General features: G+C 41.5%; 1 protein-coding gene across 12 annotated transcripts in view; it reads left to right on the top strand.

Moving 5' to 3' along the window:
- Positions 1 to 21,960, top strand: part of SIL1 (SIL1 nucleotide exchange factor) — a 218,465-nt gene that overhangs the window by 129,374 nt on the left and 67,131 nt on the right. For all 12 annotated transcript variants that reach the window (XM_059174707.1, XM_059174704.1, XM_059174708.1 and 9 more), the window contains 3 exons: positions 4,275 to 4,374; positions 15,088 to 15,279; positions 19,852 to 19,973. In XM_059174707.1, the coding sequence (XP_059030690.1) occupies positions 4,275 to 4,374; positions 15,088 to 15,279; positions 19,852 to 19,973 (414 nt within the window). The remainder of the gene's footprint in view (positions 1 to 4,274; positions 4,375 to 15,087; positions 15,280 to 19,851; positions 19,974 to 21,960) is intronic.

The raw sequence follows: 21,960 nt of genomic DNA, 5'->3' as shown, positions 1-21,960 counted from the left end.
TTGGGTTTTCTCTTGCTATTTATGTCTTAGGCATTGTCATCTCCACTGGTTTTAGTTCATATCCCTGTCAACATCCCAACATTGTATCAGTCTTTTTTGCCCTGGAACAACCATCTTCTTTGAATCACTGTCTTCGGTTCAGAGGGATGAAGGACGGTGTACAATCAGGTTTTCCCATCTTGAGTTGAGCATTTAACATGGTAGAATACAGCATTGTGATTAAGGGAGTGGGCCAAAGACAGAGCCATTTTCTTGCTCCATTCATTAATTTCATAAAAGACCTGTTGAGTGCATATGTGCCATGTACTGGAGATACAGTAGTAAATGAAACAGGATGCTAGTGTTAGGCTGGCAGGCAGAAAAACAGAAAAATAAAAATGCAAGAGAAATAATTACAGATAGTGGTAGAAAATAGGGAAGAAATAAGCAAGGTAATTAGTCCCTAGGGAAGTCCAGTTTAAATAGGATGGTTTTGGAAGGTCTCATTAAGGTGATATTTAAAACAAGACCTGAAAAATGACTGGGATTTAGTTATGCAAAGAGTTAATTTTACAGAGTTAAGGTTAGAGCATCTCAGGCAGAGAGAAAAAGGAGAATCTCCAGCTTTGTCAAGGAAGAGACTCCATCAAGTTTGGGAAATAGGAAAATGACCAGAGTGACTAGAGAGTAGGAGAAGAAAGAAGCATAATAGATGGTTTTGGAGAGTGGCCTCAAGAGGGGCCAGATCATGTGAAGTTTGGAGGTGCATGTTGAGCTGTCTTCATTTAAGTAGAATTGTAATGGAAATCCAGTGGAGGATTTGGGGTGGGAGAGTAGTCAAATATGATGTAGTTTAGCAAATTCAGTCTATTGCTGTGTGTATGGAGAGTAGATTGAGGATGGACAAAAGAAGAAGCACAGAGAAACAATTAGGGTGTCATTTCAGTAGATCAGGTAAGTTATAATGGTGGCTTAGTCTAGATAGTGTCATGATGGAGAGTGGTTGGGTGTGGAGATTTAATTTGGAGGTGGTGCCAGGGGGGCTTGCTTATAAAGATTTAGGGGTTGAAGGAAGGCAGTGGGAAGGTATTTGAGATAAAGCCTCATTTTGGGATTTAACACAAGTAGGTTCTTAGAAGTACCATTTATTGAAATAGAAAAGATTGAGAAAGGAGCAGATTAATGGGGAGAAACATCAAGACCTCTGTTTTACATGTAGTAAATTTGAGGTGCCTGATGAATATCTGAGATCCATGATACATCAGTTAGTTGTACCACAGTCTGGCTGGTACTCTGGGGAGAGGATTGGTCAAAGATATAACTTTGGACATCATTGCCTGACAGATACTTTATTTTATCTTAATTGATTTTTTTTAAAGATTTTATTTTTTGAGAGACAGCATGAGCAGCGGGTTGAGGAGGGGCAGAGGAAGAGGGAGAAGCAGACTCCCTGCTGAGCAGGGACCCTGACGTGGGGTTTGATCTCAGGACCCTGAGATCATGACCTGAGTTGAAGGCAGATGCTTAACCAACTGAGCCATCCAGGTGCCCAGCCTGACAGGTATTTTAAAAGAACTAGTGGAGAATGTGGAAATAGAGATGGTTATTCAGGATTGAACTCCAAAGCAATCAAGTATATAGGGTTCAGTAGGAGATGAGGAACCAAGAAAAGAGTCAGAGAAGGAGGAAGGAAGGGGAAGCAGCCGTAGAATGTAGTAACAAGTAGCTAGGAAGGAGGGTATTTCAACAAGGTGGTGGTGAACTTTGTAAATGCCACACAGTAGTTAAGGAGATTGACATGAGTGAAGAGTCCATGGGATCTGGTCGTCAATTACTTTAGTAATCTTTTTTTTTTTTTTTTTTTAAAGATTTTATTTATTTACTTGACAGAGAGAAATCACAAGTAGGCAGAGAGGCAGGCAGAGAGAGAGAGAGAGAGAGAGAGAGAGAGAGAGAGGAGGAAGCAGGCTCCCTGCTGAGCAGAGAGCCCGATGCGGGACTCGATCCCAGGACCCTGAGATCATGACCTGAGCCGAAGGCAGCGGCTTAACCACTGAGCCACCCAGGCGCCCCTACTTTAGTAATCTTGATGAGAAGTTTTAGTAGGCTGTGGGAACTGAATCCGGATTAGAGCAAATGGCAGTGTAGGTAGAAGTCATGAAGATGAGAATAATGAGTGAAGACAATGTGTTATAAAGTTTTACTCTGAGGAGGAGAAGAGGAATGGCATGATAATTAGAGACCCTGGAGTCAAAAAGAGTGTTGGTATATTCAAAGGAATAATCCAACCAGAGAGAGAAAATGAAGATGCAGACAGGAGAGAGAAGTATAATTATGGGAGTTAAAACTTTTGAAAAGAGAAGTGGAATCTGGAACATAAGTTTAATAGGAGCAGGGACACTGTTACCCTTCGCTGTAGAGGGGAAAGCAGACAGTGTATATTTGGTGTAGGTTGGTGTATAGAGGTGATGAGTGGAATATGAAGATGTTCTTGATGATAGCATCTATTTTTCTGAGTGAAGAATGAAGTGGGCATACCAGCTGAAGATGATTTGATGTCTGTGTGTGCAGTCACACATGCACACACTTGTATGTGTGTATAGGTTGGGCTGAGAATGGATGATGGCAAGTGGCCTGGAAGAGCAGCACTTAAGGCAGTGAATAGAGGTATTAGCATGATGGGATTTGTTCCGACCAAGTCTTAGAGGAGGGAGGGGGTAATCCGTTTAGGCTGTGCCCCCAAATACTTACCTCTGTTTTAGGGATAAGGGGCAGGGCAGTGGCTTCCTCATGCTACTGTCAGTGGGTGATGCTCTTCTGAAAGAGGGGTCATCTTCCCTACCTCGTAGGATTGTGGTAATCAGTTGAATGAAATAATACTTTTAAAGGATTAAAACAGTGACTGACACATGGTTAAGTGTTCAATAAATGGGAGTGATTAGCTATTATTAATTAGTTTATGAAGATTGAGGTTTAGAGAAGACAAGCATTTTTCTTAGGGCTCTAAGAGGTTTCTAGGATGAATCAAAGACTAAATGAGCAAAGCCCTAAGAGCATGTGCCTCTCATAGGCACTAAGGCCTGCTGACATCTTGACTTTTAGACTGATATGCTTATCTTGCCCAGAGCAGCCTGTTAGCCCCTTCCTTCCCCACCTGTATATATCTCCTGGGCTATCCTTAAACCACCCCGCCACCCCCTTCCCCTGCCCAGAGCTGGATAGTGTTGTCAAGCACAGACCACATTCCACACTTCCTTTGTTTATGTTACTCTTAGTCTTACCTGTCTGTTCACTGATCAGAAGTCACCATTGGTGGCAAAACCCACCCCATCCCATGAATGCCTTCTCTCAAGAAGAACAGTCATGGCTTGGATCAGCTCCAGGGGGCTTTGAGAAGATGCCACTTGAGTTTTTGCCAAGTTCTTGAAATGACATCCACATTTGTTTCTTTCCTCCCTCTCCTCAGAGGCTGACTTTGGAAGGTGGTTGGCTTTGTGTCTAGTCCTCAGTATCTCAAACTTATTCCTTGGTCAGATTGATACATACCTCCTGCGTTTTCTCTTTGCCCAGGAGTTGGTTTCATTTTTTTTTTTTTTAAGATTTATTTATTTATTTATTTGACAGAGAGATCACAGGTAGGCAGAGGCAGGCAGAGAGAGGAGGAAGCAGGCTTCCTGCTGAGCAGAGAACCTGATGCGGGGCTTGATCCCAGGACTCTGGGATCATGACCTGAGCCAAAAGCAGTCTTTAACCCACTGAGCCACACAGGCACCCCTAGGAGTTGGTTTTAAAGGTGTGATTTTATCCAGCCTTTTTTTGTGAAGAAAGATTGCCTTATGAAATCAGGCCAGGCCCATATAGGGGGGTGTTCAGGTCCCCCTTTACTAGAAGAATATAAATAAGGTGCTTGTTATACCCTTTGTGCCCACTATTTCCAGGAGGTCCTCCTGTCACATGCTGCCAGAACAGCATCACACTGACATTCCAGACATACTTCTGCCTGTGTAGCTGGCTGAGAGCTCTCTCTCCATGGTAGGCCTCTGTCTGCCCCATGGCATTTCCTCCTCTTTCATGAAATGACCCCATCTTCAACTGTGTATTTTCTCCTCTAGCTTCAAGGTAAGACTACCTGTTTGCTTGTGGCTGACCAAAGTCAAAGTTAGAGTGGTGCACTCTGAGTTAGAGCTGGCCTGGCTTACCTTGTTTTGGAGTGCCAGCCCCTGTGGTGGTGGGGGGTGTTTTTTCCTTGGGAAAGATGGTGCCTCCTTCCTGACTCTCACCTTCTCTTTGGACAGGCTGGACATCAACACTAACACCTACACATCTCAGGACCTCAAGAGTGCTCTGGCAAAATTCAAGGAGGGGGCAGAAGTGGAGAGTTCAAAGGAAGACAAGGTGTGTGATACTCTTTCCAGGGAGTTAGTAAGCCTACTGGACAGCCTTGAAAGGAATCATTTCTTCCTGCAGCTGTTAAAATATACATGGGGTTATGATAATAATACTGTAAAATAATTCAAAGGGTAGTTAATGCCAAATAAGTAATCCTTATTAAAAAAAAATAAACCAATGCTGGGAGCATTTAATTGTTTAGGTTCTAACTTTGCATTTTATGTTTGGGGAAATAGAGGCACAAAGAAGAGATAATCATACTCTTCATTTTTACAGACAAGAGTGAGGGAAGTAGAGATTAAAACACAAATCTCCTCACTTTCACTTGGATTAGACACAAGCTTAAAGAACAGAGGAGCTAAGCTGGGAAGGAGGCCTTGATCCTTGTCCATGTCCTTTGAACATGTAGCAAATGTATTCCCTGTTCCAGGGTTCATGTTCCTAAATGTACAGCACAGGGGTGGAACAAGAGGATGGCTGAGGTTTCCTCCAGTTCTGAATTTGTGTACAAACTAAGGGAATGAGAAGGAGAAAAAGGCAGAAATGCAGCCCAATCTTAAACTTGAGATGGATCATGAACTCATGTGATAGCCAGAGAAATGTCCCACATTATTAAAAAAAATAAATGTGTGTGTGTGTGTGTGTGTGTGTGTGTGTGTGTGTATTATTTTTAATTTGGCAGAGAGAGAGGACAAGCAAGGGGAGAAGCAGGCTTTTTGCTGAGCAGGGAGCCCGATGTGGGACTTGAGCCCTGGACCCTGGGATCATGAACTGAGCCCAAGAGCAGATGCTTAACTGACTGAACAACCCAAGCTCTGCTCCCATATCATTTTTTTGCACTTGCATTTGAGGTCTGTCCTTGAAAGAAGCTCCTCTGATGGCTACTTTAGAGGGCTCTCTAAGTTCTCCCTCTTATCCTCCTCACAGTCCTCTTTTGCTTTGTCTCTCTACTGGTGCCCCAGAATCCAGGCAATATCTTGGAGGGGCAGCATCAGGTTCTTGACAGCTTGTATGTTAAGTGGAAGGAGCCTTAGGTCCCTCAGATCGTTTAGAGCTAAGCGTTTCTGAGACAAATGAGCCTTTTGTTGTTTTGTTTTTTGGTTTTGGTGTTGAGGAGGACCTAATTAGGATGTGTTAATATGCAGACCATGTCCTACATGTCTTTCCTCATTTTAGTGAAGTCACGTCTCCCAGTATGGAGAGTGTATATGGTATGAGAAGATGAGTAGGATGCAGGATGGCAGTGGTTGTAGGAAGGTAAAAGATAAAATTTCATCATACCACTGGTTAGGAGAGTGGGGAAAATCAAATCCTCTTACCTGATGAAGCAGAGGTCAGCAGAAGAGAGAGGTGTGTGCCTAGGTGCTTAGAACAGAGATTGATGTTCCTATGGCCAGGGGTTGGACTCATTCTCACTTATCATCCCCTCCGGGCTTCATGTGGACCTGATGGGAACATAGCAGTGAGCCCCTGATTCATGTCTTCTCTGTGGGTGATAGACCCATTCTACCCCATCTCTTCTTTTTGTTCTCTTTTAGTGGTGTTCTTTTCCATAGTTAAGTTCGTATAGAAAAGTATGAATATTAAGAAAATATTTTTTAACCTCACAGCTGTCAGAATGGCTAAAATTAACAACTTGGGAAACAAATGTTGCTGAGGATGCAGAGAAAGGGGAACCCTCTTAAACTGTTAATGGAAATGCAAACTGGTGCAGCCAGTCTGGAAAACAGTATGAAGGTTTCTCAAAAAGTTAAAAATAGACCTACCTTATGATCCAGGCATTGCACTACTAGGTATTTACTGAAAGGATACGAGAATACTGATTTGAAGGGATACAGCCCCCCCCCCCCGCCCCCAGTGTTTAAGAAGCATTATTAACAATAGCCAAGTTATTGGAAAGAGGCCAAATGTCCTTTGACTGATAAATGGTTAGAGATGTGGATCAGGGGCTCGTTGCTATGTTCTTTTTGACAATATCTGTCCTAGTTTAGCCAGAGATGATGGAAATCTCCCACCCCACACTTGTACCAGTAGAAGTTGAATGGGAAACTTGGATTTCCACCTCCTACTTGGTGGTAGCAGGCTGCATTCTCATTCCTACACCAAAGTGGTATCACCAGAAGCCAGGTGGGTAGGCTGAACTTCTACCACCTATGAATGGCAGTGACAGGATATGATGCAGTATTCTGCTGCCTTAACCAAGGTGGCATCAGTGAGCCTTGAACAGGGAGCTGGTATTTCTACCCTCTGCCCAATGGTAGGAGACTATTCTCTGTTTCCTCTGCTGGTGTGGTACCAGTAGACACCAAGTGCAGAGCCTGGTTTTCTACCCTCTACATGGGGGTAGCAGGCTGCTTCACCTGCTGGGGTGGTATCGGTAGAGGCCAAGTAGGATATTTGAATGTCTTCCCCTGCCTTACACTACCAAGGTGATTTTTCACTTGGAGCAGAGGTGATGCGATTGTGTGTGTTGGTGGGAGTTGGGGGGGGAATGGGTGATGGTGAATGGAGAATCTATATTCTTACCTTCTACTTGGCACTGAGGTAGTGTGAAGCATCATTTTGCTCCCCACTTTGGGACGTTGTCAGTGAGGGTAAGTGAGGAGCCTGAACTTCCACCCTCATACTAGCATCAGTGAAGCAGTGTTTCAGTTTCCCCAGCAGGGTGGTAAAGAGGCCAAGGAAGGATTTCTGTCCCAATGTAGAGTGTCCAGTGGTGGCAGGTGATGTTCTTCCTCCTAACTAGAGGATGGTGGTAGGATTTTGGAGACAGGGAGCTGGAGAAAGGGATTTCACAAATGAAGCCTTGGCCATATTCTCTGGTGACCCACGTGAGAAACTGACCAGAATTAACAGAGCAGAAGATTTGATAACTGAAACATAGTGTGGAATACTCGCAGGTTTCTAGATGTGCTTTTGGCAGGTTATAAAGGAAACAGACCAAAATAACGCTGCATAGGGTCCGGAAACTAAATTGTCTTAGAGTCACAGCCATATAAGAAGGACAGAACCAGCGTATTAAATGTAAACATTAAAAAAAATTTTTTTAAGATTTTACTTATTTATTTGACAGGGACACACTGAGAGAGAGAACACAGCACGGGGAGTGGGAGAGGGAGAAGCAGGCTTCCCGCTGAGCAGGGAGCCCAATGCAGGGCGGGATCCCAGGACTCTAGGATCTTGACCTGAGCCGAAGGCAGCCGCTTAACCAACTGAGCCACCCAGGTGCCCCAAATATAAACATTTTAACTGCGTGCTTTAAAGGAAGATTCAGTAAGTTAGAGAAATCTTAAAACTAATACCCAAAATGTCCAGAATTAAAAAAAAAAAAAAATCAAACCTTGAACCAGCAAAACAGTTAATAGATGCCAACAGTAGGATGACACAGAAGTTTGAATTTCCTAAAAAGGATTTTAAAACAGTTACAAAAATCATTCAACAAATGATTCTGAACACTGTTGAAACAAATTACAACCTTAGGAAAGAAGCAGATGATAGAAAAAAGAACCAAATGAAATTTTTAGAACTGAAAAAATACAACTGAAAATGTTCAAAAATCACTGACTAGGGCTCAGTAGCAGAATAGGAAAGAGAAGAACCAATAAGCTTGAAGACAGAAATGATTAAAAATGGAAAAAAACAAATGAACAGAGACTTAGGGACCTGTGTGATTACAAGGAAGGATCTAACATTTCTGTCTTAGGAAAGGAGAGAGTACTGAAAAATAATGAAAAAATAAACTAAGAAATAAAGTTGGAAAAATCCCCAAATATGATGAAGAGCATAAACAAATAGATTGATGAAACTGAATTTTCAGTAGGATAAACTCAGAGAACTCTGACTCTTCACAGTTAACCTCCTGAAAATTAAATACAGAAAAAATATTGAAAACAGATAGTCAGAAAAAAAAAATACTAGCTAACGGTATAATGATTGACAGTGCATTTTTCATTTGAAACTACCAAGACCAGAGTAAGTAGCACAGTATTTTCAAGTCCTGAAAAAACTGTTCACTCAGAATTCTATAGCCAATGAAAATATCCTTCACGGGTGAAAGAGAAATCAAGACATTCTTTTCTTTTTCTTAAGATTTTATTTAATTATTTGACAGATCACAAGTAGGAAGAGAGGCAGGCAGAAAGAGAGGGGGAAGCAGGCTCCCTGCTGAGCAGAGAGCTCGATGTGGGGCTCAATCCCAGGACCCTGAGATCATGACCTGAGCCGAAGGCCACTGAGCCACCCAGGCACCCTGAAATCAAGACATTCTTACACAAAAGAAAACTGAAAAAATTTGTCACTAGCCGATGTACCTAGAAGAAAGACTAAAGAATATTCTCCAAATAAAAATGAAATAACAGTAGAACAAAACTTGGAATCATCAGGAAGAAGAAAAGAACAATAAAATGAATGAAAATAAGGGGGGAAAGAATAGATTGTCATTCTCTTACGTTTGAAAAATAATGTTTGGAGGCGCCTGGGGTGGCAGTCATTAAGCGTCTGCCTTCGGCTCAGGTCATGATCCCAGGGTCTTGGAATCGAGCCCTGCATCGGGCTCCCTGCTCCGTGGGAAGCCTGTTCTCCCCCTCTCCTACTCCCCTTCCTTGTGTTCCCTCTGTTGCTGTCTCTCTCTCTCTCAAAAAAAAAAATACATAAAATCTTAAAAAATGAAAAAGAAAAAAACTGATAGTTGAAGCAAAAATTGTGGCCTCTTCTGTAGCTCCATATACATTCCATAGGAATTTTACTTTCAGAGTTACCACTGTTAGTTTCTTTGTTGCACTTCTTTCTTGGCTACTTCTTTCTTTTGCATACCCATTTTTATGAAATGTTATGTGGGTTTGTCATTGGAGGATGAGGAAGTCCTACAACTACAACTGCAACTACAACTACACTATACCTCTGTGTATGAACTAATTTGCAGTGGCCTGTCAAAGTTAGAAAGAAGTGGTATAATCAGCTGCTCATCATCGGCAGCATTTATGTTACATTAGTGAGTTGTGGACTGAAGAGCCAGTAACAGAGTTTGTACTTCATGCAATTACAGTTAAATGTAATTTGTGGTAACTGGAATTTGTGTAGTGTTGGGAGTATGGTGTTATTCAAAGTATAGTATTTGAACTTGGTGCATATAAGATCTGTGCAAAGCAAAGACTGTATCTGATTAAAGACTTGAATCTAGAATATAAAGAACTCTGAAAGCTCAACAGTAAAAACTGACAACAAATTTAAAGAATAGGGTAAGGAAATGAACAAATGGATAATTCACCAAAAATGATTTGTGAATGGCAGATAAGCTCAAGAAAAGATGTTTAATGTCTTTAGCCTTTGGAGAAATGCAAATTAAGTCCACAATGAGCTATCACTGTACATCTATTAAAATACCTAAAACAAAAGTGGTGATAATGCTAAATACTAGTGAGGATATGGAGAAATTGGGTGTTTCATACACTGTTAGTGACTATGTAAAATGTAAGTCACCATGGAAAATAGGCGGTTTCTTATAAAACCAAACATGTATCATATGACCCAGCAGTCATACTTGTGGGCATTTATCCCAAAGAAATAAGAACTTGAATTTATATAAAAACCCTTATATAAATATTTATGTGATTTTGTTCATAATAGTCAACACCTGGAAACAACTCAAATATTCAACAGGTGAATGGTTAAGCAAACTGTACATCTATATAATGTAGTACTACTCAGCATTAAAAATAAATGAACCATTGATGTGTGTGGTAACTTGGATAGATCTCAAGTGCTTTATGTTCATATGAAAATACCATCTTCAAAGATTACAGACTTTGTGATTCCATCTTTTTAATATTGTCTAAATGCCAGAATTAGAGAGATGGAGAACAAAGTAGTGATTGCCAGGGCACAGGATTGGGAGGGAGGGTGACATGTAGCTATAGAGGGGGGTAGCACAGTGGAGTTGTTTGGTGGTGGTGGAGTAGTTTGGTAGCCTGATTGTTCTGGTGGATGCATGAAAAAAAAATATGTATATGATAAAATTGTATAGAATAATATACATGCATATACATGCACATGTGCACATGTAAAAGCTGATAAAATCTGAGTAAGGTTTATATTCTGTTTAACAGTATTATACTTTGTCATTTTCTTGGTTTTGTTAGTGTACTATTATGTAAGATGCTGCCATTGAGGAAAGCTGAACCAAGGGTACATAGTACTCACTGTATTATTTTTGTAACTTTTTGGGAGTTTATAATTATTGCAAAATAAAAAGGTTTTGTGATTTTTTTTTTTTTCTTAAAAGAGGCCCTCTTCCTGAGGGCCACGTATACATCACTTAGGTGAGATGGAGGTGCTCACTTCCCTGCCATCCCACAATGTGAGGCAGTGACTCAACTTCCCCAGACCTTTTTGCCCTGCCTTTGGCAGCCATCCAGAGTCCTTTAGCTGGATGTAGGGGGAGCATTTCACTGTTGTTTTATTCTGAAGAAGCAGGATGTGACATCCCATAGATGTGATTACTCTGCTAGGAGCTTGGTCTTTTTTAAGAAAGGCTGATTCATTTCAGTACTTGTAACTGGGGAGAAAATCCATAGGTAATAGATGAGCAGTTTGGAGCTGACAGCTGCTCATCATTCTACTTTTTATAAATATTCGTGCCTTTTAATTTTTCTGGGAAGATAGAGACATAAACCACTGTGATCTTCTGGACTCTATTTATAAGCACTGTCCTCTAAAATTGGGAAGAACATGGAAGTGTCACATGTATAAAATATCTAATTAAAGTCTTTTATTCACCTCCAGCATAATTTCATTTTTTAAATTTTTTTGTATGTGTGTGGGGTGGGGAAGAATTGAGAGAAAATTGAGACTTGAGTATAGTACATACAGTAATTTAGCCACTTCAAACAGTTGAACAAATTGTACACCTGTAGTTAGATCGACAGTAATGACAGTGATTTAATTTTCATCAGCAAATTGCTCCCACTCTGACAGCTCTTTACCCGCAGTTGCCTACATCCGGGTTTCCCTAAAATGTTGCTGGACTGGGCAGGGCAGAGCAAAGATATTAAATGATTGTTGAAGATACAGAACCAAGGTGCCGATTACTCCACCTTAGCCCTCAGCCTTTTCAGCTGAGGTTAGGGGTTGAAGGTGAGCTTGCATTACTTCCCCTGACCTCAGCAAGAAGACTTTCCATTCTTCTTGAACATTAGAAGTCAGACTAGAAAGTGAACCTTGGAAAATCTTGAGTGTGTTTCTTCTGTGGGCATCTTAGAAGGTATGGGTGTGCCTTGAGTATGGATTTGGTTCTAGACCACTGCAATAAATCAAGTCAGATTAATTTTCTGGTTTCAGTGCATGTACGAGTTATGGTGACTCCGTACCATGGTCTACTAAATGTGCAATAGCATTATGTCTAAAAAACAATATGTGTGCCTTAATTCAAAAAGTACTTTATTGCTAAGTCAGTCAGGGTAAGGTAATTATCATATGATCTCTCTGATATAAGGAATTTGAGAGTCAGGGTGGGGGTTTTTGGGAAGAGGGAGGGAAAAATGAAACAATGGAACCAGAGAGGGAGACACACCATGAGACTCTCAATCTTAGGAAACAAACTGAGGGCTATGGGGGGGTGGATGAGGAGGGACAGGGTAGCTGGGTGATGGACGTTGGGTCGAGTATGTGCTATGGTAAGTGCTGTGAATTGTGTAAGACTGATGATTCACAGACCTGTGCCCCTAAAACAAATAATACATTGTATGTTAATTTTTGAAAAGTACTTTATTGCTAAAAAATGCTAAACACCTCGAGCTTATAAGTGAGTTGTAATCCTTCTGCTTGTGGAGGGTCTTGTGTCAATACTGATGGCATTGACTGATGCAGGTGGTGGCCGCTGAACATTAGTGTAGCTGTGGTGATTTCTTAAAATAAGACAGCAGTGACTTTTGCCACATCAAACAATTTCCTGAACAGTTTCTCTGTAGCATGTGATGTGGTTTGATAATATTATCCCACTGTAGAACTTCCCTTAAAATGGGAGTCAGCTCTCTCAAACCCATTAACTGCTTTATCAACTGAGTTTCTTTAGTATTTTAAATCCTTTGTTGTCATTTCAGCAGTCTTCACAGCATGTTCATCAGAAGTAGATTCCATTTCAGGAAACTACTTTCTTTGCTTATCCATAAGAAGCAACTTTTCATTCATTAAAGTTTTATCATGTTGCAACAGTTCAGTCACATCCTAAGGCTCCACTTCTAATTCTCTTGATATTTCTATCACATCTGCACTTATTTCCCTCACTGAAGACTTGAACTTGTCAAGTCATCCATGAGTGCTAGAATCAACTTCTACTAAACTCCTGTTCATGTTGACAGTTTGACTTTTTCCTGTTATGTTCTTAATGGGATCTAGAATGGGGAATACTTTCCAACAGGTTTTCAGTTTACTTGGCCCAAATCCATTAAAGGAAACACTATCTGTGGCAACTGTAGCCTTATAAAATACATTTTCTTATTATTATAATTAAGACTTGAAAGTCTAAATAACTCCTTGATCCATGGGCTGCAGAATAGATGTTACGTGAGTAAGCATGAAAACAATATTAATCTTGGCTTACATTTCCCTCAGAGCTCTTGGGTGACCAGATGCCATGCCATGTCCGTAAGAAGTAATAATTTTGAAAGGAGGTTTTTTGGTTTATTTTCTGCCATGTCTCAATGTTGGTCTTTTTTTTTTTTTTAAGATTTTATTTATTTATTTGTCATAGAGAGAGAAGCGAGAACGAGCACAAGCAGATAGAGTGGCAGGCAGAGGCAGAGGGAGAAGCAGGCTCCCTGCGAAGCAAGGAGCCTGATGTGGGACTTGATCCCAGGACGCTGGGATCATGACCTGAGCCAAAGGCAGCCGCTTAACCAACTGAGCCACCCAGGTGTCCCCTCAATGTTGGTCTTAACATACTCAGAAAACCATGTGGTAAATAGACAAGCTGTCATCCAGGCTTTGTTGTTCCATTTATAGAGGACAGGCCAAGTAGATTTAGCTTAATTCTTATGGGCCCTAGGATTTTTAGAGTAGTAAATAAACATTGATTTCAACCCAATGTCAGCAGTTGAATTAGCCCCTACCAAGAAAATCACTGTGTGCTTTGAAGCCGGGCATTGACTTCTCTGTAGCTATGTAGGACCTAGATGGCATCTTCCTTCAATAGAAGGGTACTTTGTCTTCATTGAAAACCTATTGCTGGGGCACCTGGGTGGCTCAGTGGGTTAAGCAGCTGCCTTCGGCTCAGGTCATGATCTCGGGGTCCTGGGATCGAGCCCCGCATCGGGCTCTCTGCTCAGCGGGGAGCCTGCTTCCTTCTCTCTTTCTCTAGCCTGCCTCTCTGCCTGTTTGTGATCTCTCTCTGTCAAATAAATAAATAAAATCTTAAAAAAAAAAAAAGAAAAGAAAAGAAAAAGAAAACCTATTGCTGAGTCTAGCCACCCTCATGGATTAGCTCGACCTTCCAGATAACTTGTTGCATTTTCTATATCAGCACTTGCTGCTTCACCTAGCACTTTTCTGTTATAGAGATGGCTTGTTTTCTGAAACCTCATGAACCAACCTCTGCTAGCTTCAGATGTTCTTCTGCAAGCTCCTCACCTCTTTCTGCTTTCATAGAATTAACAAGTTTTTTAAGACCTCTGGATTAGGCTTTGGTTTAAGGAGTTGTTGTGGCTGGTTTGATCCTCTATCCAGACCACTAAAACTTTCTCCATGTCAGCAATACTATTGTATTGCTTTCTTACAATTTGTGTGTCCATTGGAGTAACTTTTCAGTTTCCATCAGGAATTCTTTGCATTCACAACTTGGCTAACTGTTTGGCACAAGAGGCCTGTCTTTTGGTTATCTCAGCTTTTGATATGCCATCCCCACTAAGACTAGTCATTTCTTAGCTTTTGATTTAAAATGAGACATGAGACTCTTCTTTCACTTGAATACTTAAGAGGCCATTATGAGGTTATTAATTGGCCTAATTTCAAAATCATTGTGTCTTGGGAAATAGACCAGGCCCAAGAAGAAGGAGAGCAGTGGGGGAATTGCCTACCAATGAGCAGTCAGAATACACAAAACATTTATCAGTTAAGTTCAGTGTCTTCCATGGGTGTGGTTTGTGGCACCCAAAATAACTACAACAGTAATATCAAATACCACCAATCATAGATCACCATAACAAATATAATAATGAGGGGCGTTTGGGTGGCTCAGTCAGTTGGCGTCTGCCTTCGGCTCAGGTTATGATCCCAGGGTTCTAGGATCAGGTCTAATGTCAGGCTCTCTGCTCAGCAGGAGTCTCTTCTTCTCTCTCTCCTTCTGTGCTCTCTCGCTCTCTCTCTCAACAAATTAAAAAAAAATCCTTAAATAAAGCACAAATATAATAATGAAAATGTTTGAATTTTGCAAGAATTACCAAGTGTGACACAGACACACAGAGTGAGCAAATGCTATTGGAAAAAATGATCCTGATAGGGTAGCTAAATGCAGGTTGCCACAACCTAACAATTCTAAGTGTGGCGAAGTGAAGTTCAGTAAAATGAGGTATTTCTGTGGGAGGATTTTTTGATAGTACAGATGAAAGAAGGTTTTGAATCTGGAAGCAGCAGTCCTTTGAGAATGGACATCCATGGTAGATAGCAACTGTCTCGGGGAGATGTCCTCAGTTGATCTACTTAACCCCTTTGCTTCAATTTTTTTCTTAGGCAAGGCAGGCCAAAGTTAAACGACTCTTTCGCCCCATCGAGGAGCTGAAGAAGGACTTTGAGGAGCTGAATGTTATCATTGAGACTGACATGCAGATCATGGTACGGCTAATCAACAAGTTCAATAGTTCCAGCTCCAGCTTAGAAGAGAAGATTGCTGCACTCTTTGATCTTGAATATTATGTCCATCAGGTATTGTATTTCTCTGTCCATAAATCTGACTTTTAAGTAACATCTTCAACAGCAAACCTCCCTGTCCTAAATCCTAAGAAAATAGCACCAGCATCTTTACTCCTCTCTTAGGGCATCTAGTATTTTTAACCTAGGCCAATAGCTACTGTAGTAAGATCCATTCTAGAAGAAAGGGCCAACCTCTTTTTTCATTTGCTGTGTTACGTCCATTATTTTTTCAGTATCTGTTACACAGCAGGGGCGAAACAGCCATGGTCCCTGTTTTATGTAACTTATAGTCTGGAAGAGGGAACAATGAAATCATGAACAACTGAACAATGAACAATTAACAATAAATTTAAACTTAAGATTGTGATAAAGGCTCCAGAGAGTAGTGTGGGAGTTTATAACAGGGGAACTTAGCCTAGTCAGAGGTGTTGAAGAAGGCTTTTGTAGATAAAGTTTTACTGGGACACAGCCACATTTATTTCTTTATGTATTGTTCTGTTGTTTTGGGTTGTTTCTATGCTACAGTGAAGAGTTGAAGGGTTGTGACAGAAACCCCGTGGTTCACAAAGCCACAAATCATTACTGTCAGACCCTTTGGAAGACGTTTGCCAGCCCTTGAATCAGAGTACCACAGGCAGAGGAACAGCATATGCAAAGATTTTGAGGTTGAGAATCATTGAGAAGATATGATAGCATAGATAAAGTGGGAAGGTTAGAGAGGTGGAATTGGGAGTATTGTGCTCTTTATGATTTTATCCTTGATTTTAAGACCCATTGGAGAGTTTGCGGCAGGGAAAGGACTGATCACACTTGTGCCATAATTATAATAGTTAATATTTATTGAGCGCTGTTATAGAGAGGGCACTTATTCCAGTGTTTTGTATAAACCAATTTATTGACTTCCACAGCTGCCTTATGAGTGGATGCTGTTACTAGTTCCATTTTATCACTGAGGCAAATAAGACACAGGTCACACCTGATATTGCCCAAGGTCATCCAGTTAGTGAGTGGTAGAGCTGGGATTTGCAAGAGGGTCTGTCTGACCCTAACCAGTGCTCTTAACCTTTTGATCACTCTGTCTCTCCTAGGATACTGGGATTATTTGAATGAAGCTCAAAAGTATCTATTAGGTAGATCTAAGGAAAAGGAATAAGAGAAGTCATTTGTTTAAGTAAATTAATTTATTGCATCCCTGTTAAGTTCCAAGAGCTATTCCAGGCACTTAAAATACATCTGTGAACAAAATTGTGGAGCTTAGCTTCTAGTGGAGACAGGTAGATAATAAACATAACTAATAAGTAAATTATGGGTGTTGTGTTTAAAGTTGATAAATACTATGGGCAAATAAAAAGTAGTTAATGGTAAGAATTGGCAGTATTGGAAAGGAGCGTCTCAGGAGATGAGAGAAGGACATAGACGAAACTCAGATAATGAGGGAAGATCATGGTCTGCCTTGTCAACCATGGAAGCGAATATGAAACTGGACGTTATTAAAGGCTTTTGAGCAGAAAAACAACTTGCTCTGACTTACTTTTAAAGGATCCCTCTGCCTGCTTTGTTGAGAATTAGACTGGAGGCAGGGGGTATGGGCACAGAAACCAGATAGAAAGCTAATGCCATAATTCAGACTAGGGACGATGGTGGCCCAGGAAGACTGTGTAATCATAATCAAAAGCTTGTTTGAGATCCTCATCAAGACACAGATCTTCAACATCCTCCCACTCATGACTGCGTCCTTGTTCTCTATAAACTAGGCTAAAAGACATTCTTTCTTTAGGATTTTGCCAGCCTTTGTGGTGAGAGAGGATGAGTGTATACTGTATCTGCAGGAATTATGATGCGGCCTCTTCATCTTCTTCCTTTGCTCCTAACTGTTTCTCAGGACTCAAATAGCAGGTCTATGATCCTCTTAGAGAAAAAGTGGGCCTGAGTTCTCTTTCCTCTTTCCTGTGTTTCTCTTCAGGGTGAAAAACAAGAATTCCAACAGCTTTTCTGTTACAGATATTTAAAGGATTAAGGATCTTAGGGGTTATTGGCCAACTTAGTCCTGCTCTGATCTTGGCAGCTTTTATTTTTTCTCATTTAACATACTTGGGTGGATCTTTAGGTATCAGGTTTCTACAGACTCTTCCTTTAGCTGAGCATGAAAGGCCAAATGACTAGAGAGCTGATTATACCTAGAGGGGAATGAGTATACAGGAGGCCAGTAGGGCCCTGACAAAATGTTTTTTTTTTTTCATGCAAGTCTGGTGGTTATCTGGCAGTGTTACCTCTAGGGTGACATCCTATTCTGCTTTCATGGATTATGAAGTGGGGTAAACAGTTTCTTCAACATCACCTGACTCAGTCCTAGGTCAGACCAAGAACCAGTTCTCTGGTGAGGCTTAACTTGCTCTCTTCAGAGGCTCCTGCCATATTGGAATTATTAAACAGGGTTTATGAAAAATATACTGTGTGTTTAGAAAATGGTTGTGAGTTGCTTATGAGGTGCAGCTTCTCTCTGCCCAACATACCATAGGGCAGTGTGTTTGCCTTTCCTCAATGTCTCCCTTTCTCTATTTACTGTTGTCTGATTGTCTGGTTCTCTCTTTTCTTCTGGAGTGTTGGCACAGTTCCTACTGTGTCCTTCCTCATACACTCCCTCCCTCTACCTTGAGTTTCTATCCACCTGTCTCACCCCATCCTGAAGGCAGCCTGGGGAACCTGTGGCCTTAGACCTAGATGTGGAGCTGCAGACCTGGGCCCTGATCATGACTTCTGTGTGATACTGAGCAGGGCCCAGATTTTGGAGCTTGATCTCTGTGTATACAGTGGGCAGAATGACTCTTTTCTTCCTCGTTTTCAGTGAAATAACAAGTGAGAAAATGTATTGAAAAGGTTGAGAGGTGTATATAAAAGTTAGAATTTATAATCCCCTGAATTGTCTTTGTAGTAATGAAGATAAACTACATCTGCAACAGAACCTCTGTGACTGTGTTGCTTTGGGGCTGTCAGACTGGCAGCCATTCCATTAGGAGATCCTACCAGCATCGAGAAGTAGCCACCCCAGGCATTTCATGACAGGAGTCTGAGCCATGGCTTTGTTATCCAGAAAACTTGGGGGAGGGGATCAAAAAGAGGCAGTGAGTTTTTAGATTTTAAAGCTGTGAGAAAGGAAGGCTCATGAGGTATTATTGTACTTACCTCAGCAAACACCCAGCTCGGAGTCTCCCTATTTGGCTGGCCTATGGTCCAGTAATAACTCTTCATAAGGACAGATTGAGATGGAAAAATCCCGGCCCTGACTTGGGGGCCCTGATAGCAGAGCAGACTCTAAAGTTCAGGACCCTGGATTGGCCATCTCTTCGGGTTTCTGGTACCAAGGACCCATCCATTTTGTTGGCACAGATACCCCAGGTTGCCTTTTTTACTCATAAGTATATTATACTAAGCATATACCTAAGTATATGCTCAGCACTGTTCTAGTCACTGGGCCTATAACAGTTGACAGGCAGACAAAACCCCTGTTCTTGTGGAGATTATATCAGAATATATAAAAATGATCTTATAAGTGATGAAAACGGTCTAGGTCTACCCAGAAATAGGCAGAGTCAAAGTCCTTCAAACTCAATTTCTCTGTTACAGTCTTTGTCTAGTTTGGAAGGGCCCAATCAGGTAGGAAACAGAGGCATCTGGAGGAAAAGGTGGGTAGCAGTCACGGTGTTGGGCTAGCTTTCTACATTTTCCTGATGATTCGTAGAGTGGGATCAGACTGTGGGCAAGAGGCAGTCTTTGTAGCAACAGAGGTGTTTCCAAGGGAGACTGTAGTACTACATGGAGAAAATAGGATCCAGTGACCTTTCTGAACAAGTTGAGTTTTCTTGTTCCAGGATACTAACTAAGAAAGCCTGGGGAGTGAGATACCCTATAGAATAAAAGGGTAATACTTTAGACTGTCCTTGGAGCTTTGGACCTGAAAGGGTAGCCTAGACCAGTGCCATTTGATAGAATTTTATTTGATTATGGGAATGTTATGCATTCTTCAATAATAGCCACTACCCAGCAACTCGGGCCTAGAGAACCACCTTTGAGAGAGAGAATTCGTGCAAATTTTATCATGAATGTCCACAGAGTCAGTCAGCCTTAGACTGTATGAAGTGAGGAAGAGAGAGGACTTCTTTTTTTTTAAGTGTTTGCTGCTTCCATTCCCCGCACTAGGACTAGACATGAACCGGAAGCATGAAACCATTTAGAAGTCCTGATGATGCCAGATCTTTGTGTTAGCAGCTTGTTAGGAGCAAGCTTTGTGATTCATGATGGTTATAGAATTTTTCCAGGACATGTTTGGCATAAGCAAAAGCTAGGTGCCATTTCGGCCATTTCCCATGCAGGTGCTCATCAATCATGTTAGGTGAATTTGGAAGTCTTAAATTTAAGAATATAATTTGTTACTACAGATCTTTTCTAGCTGGTCAGAATGGCCACCATTACTTTTTACTTGACTTTTTAGGGGTCTTTTGAATACTCACCAAAAGAAAGGCAATAAATAAGAAGGGCTTTTCTTTGCTTGATGGCTGTATATACTAAGCCGTGCTTTTGTTGCAGATGGATAATGCGCAGGACCTGCTTTCCTTTGGTGGCCTTCAAGTGGTGATCAATGGGCTGAACAGCACAGAGCCCCTGGTGAAGGAGTATGCTGCATTTGTGCTAGGAGCTGCCTTTTCCAGGTGAGCAGCATGGACGGACATCCCATTGGCCAGGATTGTTAGGGCCCTTCAGGTGACGGCTAGCTTTACTTTTGGCCTGATTGGCCTGGAGAAAGGTTACACTTGAAGTCTTGCATATCCCTATCCACATTTCATTGTAATCCTAATGAAACTAGGGTAAGAATTTGATTCTGTCCTTACTCCAAGTAGATAAGCATTTTCACCATGTTGTTACCGTGTGTGACTCTGTGTTCCCTCTCATCTTTTGGACATACAATAATGAATTTTAGGTCATATTCTCTGTTGCATTCAGAGCTAAAAAAAGTTAGACTAGGGGCGCCTGGGTGGCTCAGTGGGTTAAAGCCTCTGCCTTCGGCTCAGGTCGTGATCCCAGGGTCCTGGGATCGAGCCCCACATCGGGCTCTCTGCTCTGCAGGGAGCCTGCTTCCTCCTCTCTCTCTGCCTACCTCTCTGCCTACCTGTGATCTCTGTCTGTCAAATAAATAAATAAAATCTTTAAAAAAAAAAAAAAAAGTTAGACTACCTATAGCTGGTTGAGTGGAAGGGAATGAACTCTAAGAGTTGATCCTTTTGCAATCTACATCTAGTAGATGTATCTAGAAGCTACATCTAGTGATGAATAAATGTTGAACCCGACCCAGAAGAGCTTTGTGGGGGGGGAATATATGCCTTCTCCTTATCATGTTGTACCAATCAACATGCAGTCAGGTATTTGTACTCTTTGGGTTGGGATTTGTTTAAATTTTAATTAGTTTGGCTTATGTTAGAAGAGTGATAAGGCAAGAGAAATGGGGATACGGCATCACTTAAGACTGGATACAGAAAGATGTTTGGGCACCACATCATAATACTAAAAAAGTCAAGATGTCTTCAAGCTGTAGTTGGTCCATGGAGCCGTAGTTCCTTTAATTTTTGAAAATCTGCTCTTAGGACTATTTGTGCTTCTAAAATAGGAACCAGTCAGTATTCAGATTCTTGGTGTAAGGGCATGGGTAGTAGCTATGAGGGGATGCTCTGCTAGGGTGCAGGGATTACGATGTTGCAGGAGAAAGGCTATTGTAAACAGTTTTGCCGTTATAGGCTTTGTTTTTGTTTTTTTGTTTTTTAATTTTTAAAGATTTTATTTATTTATTTGACAGAGATCACAAGTAGGCAGAAAGCCCAGCAGAGAGGGAGGGGGAGGCAGGCTCTCTGCTGAGCAGAGAGCCCTATGTGGGGCTCGATCCCAGGACCTTGAGATCATGACCTGAGCCAGAGGCAGTGGCTTAACCCACTGAGCCACCTAGGCGCCCCTGTAGGCTTTGTTTTGAAAAGATTTTCTTTGTCTTTCATCCATGCTTATTGTTACTTAATCAGAATCTCAGACTGGTGCCTCCTCACCGTGAAAGGCTGCTGGGTTTTTTCTCAGTAAATTGAGGGGCAGAGCTGGTAAGGCTGGAAGAATCTTTCCATGGGGAGGCTGAGGACTCTGCAGGCCTTAGTGCCCCTTATCACTAATCTGCTTGGATCTTCAGGCCCTGGTTATCCTGTGGTTATGTTCTTGACAGTGTAGGCTGTGGCTTCCAGGACTCTGCCTCCCTTGGTCTCACCTACCACACCCAGGCAGTCTCTCAGGAAGCCCAAGGAGATGTTTGCCTGTACATCTACTGGAAGGGTGGAGAATCTGTAAGTTTATCATAGGTCTCTGTGATTTCAGCCCTAGACTGAAGTCCAGGGTCTTATCCTTATGGCTTCAGAGGCTTGAGAACTTATGGAAGCTCACTTTTTATTTCTCAAGTCATGAAATAACTAAATCAAACATTATTAACCTCTCTCCCCAGACTCTTTTCGAAATTCTTTCCTCTAATCCCAAGTACCTTCTTTCCATTTTCAAGATGAGCAAATTATCCTACATGTCCCTTGCCATTGCTTCTGGAAACACATTTCTTGGGGGAAACAGTAACATTTTGATGTTACATCTTATTTAAAAGGAGACTAACCAAGTGAC

The sequence above is a fragment of the Mustela lutreola genome, chromosome 5 (assembly GCF_030435805.1).
Source record: "Mustela lutreola isolate mMusLut2 chromosome 5, mMusLut2.pri, whole genome shotgun sequence".
NCBI classification, from domain to species: domain Eukaryota; kingdom Metazoa; phylum Chordata; class Mammalia; order Carnivora; family Mustelidae; genus Mustela; species Mustela lutreola.
This window is presented reverse-complemented; position numbering and strand designations above follow the sequence as displayed.